Here is a 12270-nt window from a genome sequence, read left to right as displayed (position 1 = left end):
AGTCAGTTTCACTGTATATAAATTATTCCCTAATAATGTAAAAAAAAGTCAGTTTCAGTGTATATAAATTATTCCCTCATCTGTAAAAAAATGTTAGCTTGTATGATTTTCATGGATGCCTTTTATGAAAAATTTTTTCATCATGGGTGGATGCTGAATTTTGTCAAATGTTTTCTCTGAATCTACTGAGATCATCATACATTTGATCATAAGAATCTAGATATAAGAGTACATACTAAATCCATAGGAAGCTCAGGAACAGACCTAAGTAATTTATGGTATAGAAATCATAATACTTGGCACTGGAGGTGGGATTGACTGGAAATGGGCACAAGAAAACTTTTTGGTTTAATGGACATTGTATACATGGATCTTGGTGATGATTACATTTGTCAAAATTCAGGAAGCCATAAACTTGAGACTTGTGCATGTTACTGCATGCAGATTACACCTCAATAAAGTACTGGTAACATACAAAACTTCTAGTTGCTAGCCAGAAACTGATCTCTGGACCCACTAACAAGCTGTAACCTTCAGTTTGATAAACACTCATCCACGAGACCTGCAAAAATGGGAAAATCAGGCCATATGACTAACTTATATATCCTCCAAGACTTGCAGAATTCTTCTTCTGAGTACAATTTTAGAGAAACTTTGAGATAAATGTGAAATATTACTGAATTTCAAGTATGACAGTAATTTCAAATATTACTGAAAAATTACAATGTGTTAGGCACTGAAAAGGCAGAGTAGATTTGGCAGTCAACAAAGTCCCTACCCTCTTGGACCTTATATTCTAGTGGAATAGCGTTCAGCATTCCTATCTTAGTACTTCTGGTTTACTCCAGATCAGACTCATCCTTCCTGATCCTCTTGTCTGCATGTATCAGCTAATGGTCAGTGTTCTGAACGCAGTCCATATGTCTCCACTGTTGTGAGGCTTCTCTGCTGTGCGGTCTCCCAATCACTCAGCCGAACTACTGACTCTATAAAACAAATGTTTTGTCTATGGTAGCTCTGATAATTAAAGTATTTCAGCACCCATCTGAGACAGTAAAACATATTTTATTGAGTTTTCCTGTGTGAATCCTCTGATGAAGGAAAGTCCTTGTCACCCTCATCATCAGCATGGACTCGCTGATGAATGATAAGACTTGAGCTCCAACTGAAGCCCTTCCCACACTCCTCACATTTGTATGGTTTTTCTCCAGTGTGAACTCTTTGATGGGCTTGAAGGTATGAGCTCCAGCTGAAGACTTTCCCACATTCCTCACATTTGTATGGTCTCTCTCCTGTGTGGACTCTCTGGTGGGCCTGAAGGTAGGATCTTTGCCTGAAGCGCTTACCACACACATCGCATCGGTATGGTTTTTCTCCTGTGTGGACTCCACGATGTGCCAGAAAATTTGAGGCCCGACAGAAGCCCTTCCCACACTCCTCACATTGATAGGGTTTCTCTCCAGTGTGGCACCTCTGATGGGCCTGAAGCTGTGAACCTACACTGAAGCCCTTCCCACACTCTGCACACTGATATGGTTTCTCTCCAGTGTGGACTCTCTGATGCACCTGAAGGCTGGAGAACTGACTGAAGGCCTTACCACACTTCTCGCATTTATAGGGTTTCTCTCCTGTGTGGATTCTACAGTGTACATTAAGATCTGAGCTCCGACTGAAGCCCTTCCCACATGTACCACATTTGTAGGGTTTCTCTCCAGTGTGGCCTCTTTGATGGGCCAGAAGATTTGAGGCCTGGCTGAAGCCTTTGCCACACTCCTCACATTTATAGGGTTTTTCCCCTGTATGGACTCTAAAATGAATGTTAAAATCTGAGCTACGACTGAAGCCCTTACCACATGCATCACACTGATATGGTTTCTCTCCAGTATGGCCTCTTTGATGGTCCAAAAGATTTGAGGCCCGGCAGAAGCCTTTCCCACACTCCTCACATTTATATGGTTTCTCTCCAGTGTGGCTTATCTGATGGGCCTGAAGGTGTGAACCCACACTGAAACCTTTCCCACACTCCTCACATTTATAGGGTTTCTCTCCTGTGTGGATTCTACAATGAATGTTAAGGTGTGAGCTGTAACTAAAGCTCTTGCCACACGCATTGCATTTGTATGGTTTCTCGCCAGTGTGAATTCGCTGATGAGCCTGCAGTCGTGAACGCCAACTGAAGCTCTTCCCACACTCTTCACACTTATATGGTTTCTTTCCAGCATGAACTTTCAGATGAACTTGAAGATACGATCTCTGACTGAAGCCTACCCCGCACTCGTCACATTTATAGGGTTTCTCTCCTGTATGAACTATCAGACGAGCTTGACAATGTGAACTTTTCCCAACGTTCCTCCCACACTCTTCATATTTGTATGAATTCTCTCCAGTGGGAACTCTCTGATGATGGTGAAGATGTGACCTCTGACTAAAACTCCTATAAGCTGCATCATCTGTGTATGATTTTGCTCTACTGTGGACTCTCTGATGGGCTTGAAGACTTGAAAACCGACGGAAGGCATTATCACATTTTTCACATTTGTAGGACTTTTCTCCTGCGTGAGCCCTTCGGTTAATTTGAAGATGAGGGCTCCAGCTGAAACTTTTCACACAATGTTCTCCTTTGTAGGGTTTTTCATCAGTGTGGACTCTGTGGTGAACTTGAAGATGGGAACTCTGATTACCGAATCCCTCATCTTTATAGTGCAAATCATCTCGTTTTTCCAACTGACAGCCTGTTCTCTGAATGTTTGCTACAGAATCTTGATACTTGGTTAACTCTCTTGTAATCTGTTGCCAGATCTGGGAGCAGAAAAGCTCTTCATGAGACAGGTACCTTAATCCTACTTCTTGAAGAGTCTCCATCTCTTTTAGATTCTTGCCTCCTAAAAGGATAAAGAAAATTTGGAGATGGAGCATGTGAATAATGTTTTGTTCCAACATGTCAAGTTTATAAACTCGGGCCCACAGCCTAAGGCTTCACTGAACCAGGAGAAGGTTCCGTTTCTCTTTATCATCATGTACATGCACCAAGAAACCAAGAGGGAGTCATCAGGTTCTCATTCACTACACATTAATGAGACCTGCTTAGAATCACATGAAATTTCTGTGTGAGCTACCAGGTAAAAATGTGGTGGTTGCAAAACAGGAAACATGTTTCCTAAGAAATCTTTACCAAGAAACTGCACCTTACTAAAAGCCTAATTTTTTGCTATAGCAGATATCTAATGAATAGCTTCCACAAAATTTGCCTACTGCATAGACATCTGAACAAAGTGACCCTGTTCAAAATATCCAGTAAAACTCCTACCATAAATTATCAAAAACCTTTGCCTGGGATTATTTCATTGGAAGTTTATTCCAAGATTGGGAGATCTTGAGGCACTGTGCTAGTTAGAAAGACATACATTTTTCAGAAAATACCTTATCACCTAAGTCAGGGCCCCCAACCCCTGGGCCGTGGACCAATACCAGTCCGTGGCCTGTTAGGAACTGGGCCACACAGCAGGAGGTGAGCAGGAGGCAAATGGCCATTACTTCCTGAGCTCCACCTCCCGTCACATCAGTGGCGGCATTAGATTCTTATAGGAGCGTGAATCCTATTGTGAACTGTGTGCGTGAGGAATCTAGGTTGCGTGCTCCTTTTGAGAATCCAACTGAGGTCTGATGATGTGAGGTAGAACAGTTTCATTTCAAAATCATCCCCCCGACTCCGGTCTGTGCAAAAACCATCTTCCAACCATCTTCCAGTCCTTGGTGCCAAGATTGGGGATTGCTGACCTACATATCTAAAGTTCGAGTGTAAACAGATAGTGGTCCTTTACCTCTTGCTAGGAAATATCCTCCATGAGAATACCTGGGAGAAGAGGTTTATGGTAGTAACATACATTATTCTAAAACCTAATAGCAATTAATGTTTCCATAACCACCAGGGGGGTTTCACCATATTGGTCAGGCTGGTCTTGAACTCCTGACCTCATGATCCACCCACCTCAGCCTCCCAAAGTGCTGGGATTACAGGTGTGAGCTACCGTGCCTGGCCCTTTTTGTTTTTTTGAGACAGGGTCTCACTTTGTCACCCAGGCTGGAGTGCAGTGGTGTGAACCCGGCTCGCTGCAGCCTCAACCTCCTGGCTCATGTGATTCTCCTGCCGTATCCCCCCAAGCTGCTGGAACTACAGAGGCACACCGCCACACCTGGCTAATTTTTGTATTTTTTGTAGAGCTGGGGTTTCACCATCTTGCCTAGGCTGGTCTCAAGCCCCTGAGCTCAAGCTATCCTCCTGCCTCAGTCTTTCAAAGTGTTAGGATTACAGTTGTGAGCCCCCACGCCCAGCCCAGTGAGGCCTCTTTCCCACTCAATATCAAATAGTAAATTCTCCCCATCTACCTCACCCCCCTGGCAAGTTCCATTCACCTGTTTTGACAAAGCACATATTACCCTCTGACAAACTATGTATGTCCCTTATTATTTTTTATGTCTCTGTTGAACGGATGTTGCCATCCATGAGAACAAGCATTTTATATCATTCACCACTTTATCATTACCCAAGAGCTCGGCCTGACACACAGTGTTCAATAGATGTATTTAAAAGAATTCCCACTTGTCTTCTCTAGGAGACTTTGAGCCAAATTACAAAAGTGAAAGAACTTTTTCAAGTAAACTATGCATAATGGGAAAAGGACTGGAAAGAGCGCTTCTTCTGGGAAGTTTAAAGGTTTTACCAGATGCAGGGCTAAGCTAAGTGGATAGTGCTGATGAGAAAATCATGCTGATCACAAAATCATGGTAAGAATTACTTAGGAAAAAAAAATCATAAGGCAGAAAAGTGGCCAGGGGATCTAGGGACTGATTGCTTCTAAAATTTTTGTTCTCTCATTGTTTTTGAAATTTTTCCTTTTTCAAGTAGGAGTTAGTATTTAGAGCCTCAGGAATAATGTCTCTGAAAGCAGACTATGAAAATGGATGGATGTAAATACATTTTTCTATATGGATCACACCATTGTTTTTCACACTGAAGGCTAGGACTATTAGTGAGTTTGAAATAAATTCAGTAGCTTGTGACAAGCATTAACAGAATAGAAAAATATTAGACGTGTTTTGTAAGCAGTAAATGTATTTCTCTGCATAAATTCTTGTTTAAGGCCACACACAGACACATTTACCCATATGTGAATGTTTGTATTATTTATGATATAAAATATATTTCTAATTGTAACTCATACTCAAAAGTTTGAAACCTCCTAGCCTAAATGATTAAGGTGTTAATTTCTTAATCAAATAAATTATTCAAACAGGAAGTTATATTGTAATAATGGAAACTTGGAAAACAGATAAATGTGTTTCCTTTAAGTTGAAGCCTACTTAGTTTGTCATGTCTGTATATATTTTGCAAGTTTTCACTTTTATTTTTATTTATTTATTTATTTTTTAATTTTTTATTTTTTTTTTGAGGCGTAGTCTCGCTCTGTCGCCCAGGCTAGAGTGCAGTGGCCGGATCTCAGCTCACTGCAAGCTCCGCCTCCCGGGTTCACGCCATTCTCCTGCCTCAGCCTCCCAAGTAGCTGGGACTACAGGCGCCCGCCACCTCGCCCGGCTAGTTTTTTGTATTTTTTTTAGTAGAGATGGGGTTTCACCGTGTTAGCCAGGATGGTCTCGATCTCCTGACCTCGTGATCCACCCGTCTCGGCCTCCCAAAGTGCTGGGATTACAGGCTTGAGCCACCGCGCCCGGCCTATTTTTTTTTGAGATGGAGTTTCACTCTTGTTGCCCAGGCTAGAGTGCAATGGTGCGCTCTAGGCTCACTGCAACCTCCACCTCCCAGGTTCAAGTGATTCTCCTACCTCAGCCCCCCGAGTAGTTGGGATTACAGGTGCCCGCCACCATGCCCAACTGAGTTTTGTATTTTTAGTAGAGATGGGGTTTTACCATGTTGGCCAGGCTGGTCTGGAACTCCTGGTCTCAGGGATCTACCCACCTCAGCCTCCCAAAGTGCTGGGATTACAGGCATGAGCCACCATGCCTAGCTGCAAGTTTTCACTTTTAAATGTGACTTTTTTTTTGTCTTCCTGAGAATGTGTCAATTTGAGGAGGGCAATTTCCCTATTTTGCCCAGGTTATAATGTTTCTAATTGAAAATGATATGCTAGCCCCTTATTACAATGAAGAGAAAACTAAAATCTACCTTCTTTAGAATATGTTTATTTAATGGCTATCTTCTATAACATTTATTTGCTTAGTGGCTAATTTTGTAGATAATAAAGGCATTGCCATACATACCATATTTGAATAGGGATGTCTAAAATGAGAAGTAACATTCTTTTCTGTAACTCTCTTTGGAAGAGGGGGATGGTTGCCACAAAGAAAACTTTTAAAGGGAAAGACTTAAAAGCTATTCTCTAAACATTATTTTTTCCTTGTGTAAAGTGATTTTCTTTTATAGAGACTTGCCTCAAAAGGCTATGAGGATCTTTATTCTAAAAAGTAGTTCTTCACCAAGTGAGCAAGATTCACTATTAATGGCTACAGGAAAGCCACAAAGGGGAAATGATACTCAATTTGATTACAACTAAAGCTAAGCTTTCATTAGATGTGGGTGCTATGGTCTCAATGTGTGTGCCCTTGCCGTTTGTATGCTGAAATCCTGACTCCTAAGGAAGGTGATTATGTCATGAGGGCAGATCTTTCATGAATAGGATTAGTGTCCTTATAAAAGAGGCCTGAGAGAGATTTTTTGCCCCTTCCATTTCAGGATGTAGCAAGAAGGTGCTGTTGTTGGATCAGAAAGTGGGCCCTCAGCAGACACTGAATCTGCTGGTGACTTGAACTTGGACTTCCCAGTCCCCAGAAATGTCAGAAATAAATTTCCGTTGTTTATAAATCCCCCAGTCCGTAGTATTCTGTTTTAGCATCCTGAACAGAACAAACTAAGTGGGTTAATGAATACAGATCTTTATATATCCAAAAGCACCCAATAAATTAGAATTAGATTAGATATTTATTCATCAGGGGGAAAAAAACTGTTCTAGACTATGCCTTCGTCACATATTTTTGTTTACCAACCTTGGAATATCTCCAAGACTAATAGAAAAAAGTCCAGCAGCCCCAGCCCCTCCTCACCTAAGGAGTTATCTCTCTGGGTTGCCATCTTCATCATCCACAGCTTTTCTTCTCTCTCTAACTGGGGTAGACCATCTGGTGTGGACTGATGCTCTGTGAAAAGGCAAGGACATAGGTTTGTAATTAGTACATCAGAGGCCAAAATTACTAACAATTCTTGTCCTCATTTCATTGTCTTCAGGACATCCAAACTAGTGTTTTCCACACTTCTAATCATGACCCATTGGAGGAAGTATATTTCATGCAAAAACCCAAGATACGCAGATATAAGTATAAATTACTGGAAAAAAATATGTTTTCATCATACCCTCTCCATTGTCTCACATTCTTCTTGGCAACAGGACATAGTCTTTGCTGCAATGTGCAGTTACTGCCAAGTGCTCTGACATTTTCTACCCCATTTTATTTCATTAAAAAAACCAGTGGTACAATTCATCAAATGTATATCATGACCCATTAATTAGAGATGACCACAATGTGAGAAAGTATAAAAGTGTATAGTTGTCATGCTGTCAAGTTATAGTTCATTAACAAAATACACACTTTCGCCAGGGGAAAAGACTAAAAATTCCATATCTGTCTTATGATGGATGATTAGAAAACTGAAAACCAGTTCAAGAGCTCCAAAGCCCTGTATAACCAAGGGCAGAGAGACACCAGAGGGAGACAGTGTTCAGTCAGGGATTGCCTGTCCTCACCCACTGAGACCACATTCCTGAAGTTCTCCAGCATCACATCTCGGTACAGCTTCCTCTGGGCAAGGTTCAGCAGGCGCAGCTCCTCCTCAGAGAAGACCACAGCCACGTCCTTGAATGTCACTGGCTCCTACAACATCAAACACACTCCACCTAAATCTTGCAATAAAGGTCCACTGGAAGAGAGATAGCACTGAGAAATGTGAAAAAGATGTGTAGGGAAAGGTGCCAGAAAGGACCATACTCAATTTTACTATCATATAGTTAAACATTCCATATAAAGTGCATTATATTTTAGAGATTTTTCCTTTTTATAATAAATGCTGTAAATAACAACTTTTTACATAGATATTACCCACCTATTTTCTTAGGTAAGTTTCAAGAAGTGAAAAATCACAATGTCAGAGAATATGCAACTTCCAAATTATGATGTACGACAGATCTTCTTTTCAATTTTTCCCTATCTTCTCCTATCCCCAAGATAAAGTAAATATCATTGATTCCCCATACCATATATAACATTGAATATAACTGACTTTTTCAAAATCCTAGGCAATCTGTTCAGTAAGAAACAACTTGGTTTTTTGGTGTGTACTTAATTAGTAAGATCATATTTTCATATATTTACTGGACACCTTTATTTTTCTTTGGTATCTTGCCTGTTACTGTCCTTTTATTGATATTCCATTTAGAGTTTTATCTTACAACTCCGTAAAATTTCTAGTGATGATTTTAAATCTTTGTTTTTTTAGCATATACGTTGTTGTTCACCTACATTTTGCTGGTGTTGTATAGCTTTGTGTTGAGGAGGGTGTCTCAAACTCAGCACTATTGCTATCTCAGGTGGGATAGCTGTCTGCTATGTGGGGGTATCTAGGGCACTGTAGGATGTTTTGCAGCATCCTTAGCTTCTACCTACTAGATACTGGTACTACCCCTGACCTGTGGTACCAAAAATGTTTCCAGATATTGCCTGGGGGTGGGGGCGGTAAAATCACCCGTGATAAAGAATCACTAGCATATCGTATTTTTTTTTGTTTGTTTGAGACAGAGCCTTGCTCTGTTCCCCAGGCTGGAGTGCAGCAGTATGATCTTAGCTCACTGCAATCTCTGCCTCCTGGGTTCAAGTGATTCTCGTGCCTCAGCCTCCCAAGAAGCTGGGAATACAGGCGTGTACCGCCATGACAGGCTAATTTTTGTATTTTTAGTACAGACAGGGTTTCGCCATGTTTGGCGAGGCTGGTCTCGAACTCCTGACCTCAAGTGATCCACCTGTCTCAGCCTCACAAATTGCTGGGATTACAGGTATGAGCCACAGCACCCAGCCAGTATATCATATTGTTTTAATCATGTGAACACTGTTCATCCCTGGAGCACTGCACATTCAGGTGCCCTAAATGAATGACAGTGATCATAGAGAAGAAGAGGCCACTGGAGAGAGAATCAAGTAGAGGCAGTATTATCTGAGGCATCTTCCACTAACCAGGACAAGCTAGGCACCCACACAAAAAGGGCCAGGTCCTCTGAGTGAAGAATTCTTTTCCTTTGCCTCTCTCTCTTCAATTAAGTAAAAATCCTGGAATCTTTTGAAATCAGTCTGATCTTTGGTATCCTAAGTGAAACTAAGCAACTTTCCACAATTCTACAATCTTGTTTCTTTGTAATTAAAATGCACGAGACCAATTACTGCCTCATAAAGTTGGTGTGAGGAAGAAATACAGTAAGAAAAGTATCTGGTAAATCCTCTTGTACTACTGGACTTTTAAAATTAAGTACATTATTACTTCAATAAAATAAGTTAACATAAGAGTAAAACAATACAGATCAGTAAATAAACATACACAGGGTACAATTCAGGCCTGGGTAAGAAAAATCTAGCTTTCTTATATGGAAATACCTAATAATGTTTTCTCTGATCAGAGATATCATGTTGCACGATGTCATATTTGAATCATTGATATATGAAATACCCAAAGTACCACATATCAAAAGTACTTTTTCAATATAGTGTTTCTATAACATTAAAAGTAAATAATAGCAAAACTCCTTCAAATTGCTTTTTGGAAAAAAATGGTTATTTGTGGGAAAACTGTAGTAACCATTTTCAGTAAAAATTCTAAACTACCTAAATGTTGATGAATGAGGAGAAAAGTTATTTCACACACACACCACCGAGTAACATCAATTCAAGGGACTATAAAAATATGGGGCAAATATTAATTAGAAAAGGTGTAGGCCGGGCACGGTGGCTCAAGCCTGTAATCCCAGCACTTAGGGAGGCCGAGACGCGAGGATCACGAGGTCAGGAGATCGAGACCATCCTGGCTAACATGGTGAAACCCCGTCTCTACTAAAAAATACAAAAAGAAACTAGCCAGGCGAGGTGGCGGGCGCCTGTAGTCCTGGCTGCTCGGGAGGCTGAGGCAAGAGAATGGCGTAAACCCGGGAGACGGAGCTTGCAGTGAGCTGAGATCCGGCCACTGCACTCCAGCCTGGGCGACAGCAAGACTCCGTCTCAAAAAAAAAAAAAAAAAGAAAAGAAAAGGTGTAACTTGAACATTTTATCTATACAATGCTTACAAATACACAGTTATGAATACATCTGAGGAAAAGAACATGGAAAATCAAAACGGTTGTTTTGTAAGGGAAACAGTAGGAAAATGAGAGATTTTTATTCTGTTACTGACTTTTCTATGCTTATTTATCAAATTATAAAGTCATAAAGTAAAGCAAGAAAAATTAACACAAAAGTAAAAAGCAGCAAGCATCTGGCACACAAGAGGTTCTCAGATGTCTACTGTTCTCCTTCATCTTCCTAACAAAAAGAATAAGGTATGTGTAATCTTTCAGAAATGAGGTGACAATTTTTATGGAGAAAGGGAGGTCCAACTCACCTTAGACTTCGTCATTTTGTCCTCCTGCTTCTGGAGAAGTGCCAAGTCTTAAGAGGGAAGGAGAAAACAAGGGGAAAGGAGAAAAAAGCCATGAGAGTTTGGCCAAGGATGTCACTAACCCACATAGCTCTTTTTAAACATGAAATAGCAATAGTGTTCCTTCCTCAGGCTGGCTTGATGAACAGAGACTAGGCTGGATTTCAGATACTACTTGTCCCTCTGACTGTAAGACCCTGGCAAGCGAGTGACCTGCCTGACCACACACAGTGTGCCCCTAACATAGTATCTCCTTGTGGCTCTCAGGGTATGACTGATTCTAGGGAGAGTAGAAATTGAGAGTAAAATGCCCAGATTAAGAGTAACCTCTGGGGCCAAATGCCTAGATTTATGGCATTGTTACTTGCTATGAAATCCTGGACAAATTATTAATATCTCTGTGCCTCAGTTCTTTCACGCATAAAATGAAGAGATTAACAATGAGAGAATTAACAACCTCATAGGGCTGTTTACGAATTAAATGAGGAGGGGAAAAGCTCAAAGAACATTTTCAGAGCACCTTACTTCTTAGCTGCAGAAAAGCACATAACATTCCGTAACATAAAACCTGTCCTCATTAATGGTTTCTACCAATAAATTTTTTTTTTTTTTTTTTTTTTTTGAGACAGGGTCTTGCTCTGCTGTGCAGGTTGGAGTGCAGTGGCACAATCATGACTCATACCTGGGCTCAAGCGATCCTCCCACCTCAGCCTCCCAAGTAGCTGGGACCACAGGTGTGCACCACCATGTCCAGCTAATTTTTTGACTTTTTGTAGAGACGAAGTCTTGCTATGTTGCCCGAGCTGGTCTTGAACTCCTGAGCTCAAGTGATCCTCCTGCCTCAGCCTCCCAAAGTGCTGGGATTACAGGTGTGAGCTACCACACTCAGCCGATGAATTTTTTAGTAGAGGTTTGTGCTTTAACCTCACCTTTCACCTCTGAAATACCTGTTATTCTCTCTTAGTTTACCATACTTAATTTGAGGCTTTTGCAATAATACTTAAGATTACAGTGGTCCTTCCTATCCATAGTTTTGCTTTCTGTGGTTTTAGTTACCTGAAGTCAACCATGTCCAAAAATAGGTGAGTAGAGTGCAGTAAGATATTTTGAGAGACAGAGAGACCATGTTGATAGAACTTTTGTTACAGTATTTTATCATTATTCTATTTTATTATGAGTTATTGTTAGTCTCTTACTGGGCCTAGTTTATAAATTAAGCTTTATCATAAGTATGCAGGTAAAGGAAAAACATGGTATATTGAGGCTTCGGTAATATCCAAGGTTTAAGTCATTCACTGGGGCTCTTGGAAGGTATCTGCTGTGGATACGGGGGGACTACTGTATGTAGATGACTGCTTTTTTGATAGTAAAATACGTAACATAAAATTTACCATTTTAACCATTTCAGTGGTTATGTTCAGTAAGTACATTTACATTGTTGTGCAACCATCACCACCATCCATCATCAGAATTTTTTCTGTACCCATTAAGTAATAATTCCCCATTCCCCCTCCCAGCCCCTGATAACC

At 40.7% G+C, this 12270-nt stretch overlaps 1 protein-coding gene across 1 annotated transcript; it reads right to left on the bottom strand.

Moving 5' to 3' along the window:
• Positions 1-314: 314 nt before the first annotated feature.
• ZNF45 (zinc finger protein 45) lies at positions 315-10811 on the bottom strand. The gene is made up of 4 exons (XM_011963092.1): positions 10706-10811; positions 7815-7941; positions 7117-7209; positions 315-2882 (listed from the first exon to the last, which is right to left on the bottom strand). The coding sequence occupies exons 1-4, from the start codon at positions 10718-10720 to the stop codon at positions 1066-1068; spliced, it is 2052 nt and encodes a 683-aa protein (XP_011818482.1). The 5' UTR covers positions 10721-10811; the 3' UTR covers positions 315-1065.
• Positions 10812-12270: the final 1459 nt, after the last annotated feature.

Source organism: Colobus angolensis, unplaced genomic scaffold (assembly GCF_000951035.1).
Source record: "Colobus angolensis palliatus isolate OR3802 unplaced genomic scaffold, Cang.pa_1.0 Scaffold60, whole genome shotgun sequence".
NCBI classification, from domain to species: Eukaryota; Metazoa; Chordata; class Mammalia; order Primates; family Cercopithecidae; genus Colobus; species Colobus angolensis.
This window is presented reverse-complemented; position numbering and strand designations above follow the sequence as displayed.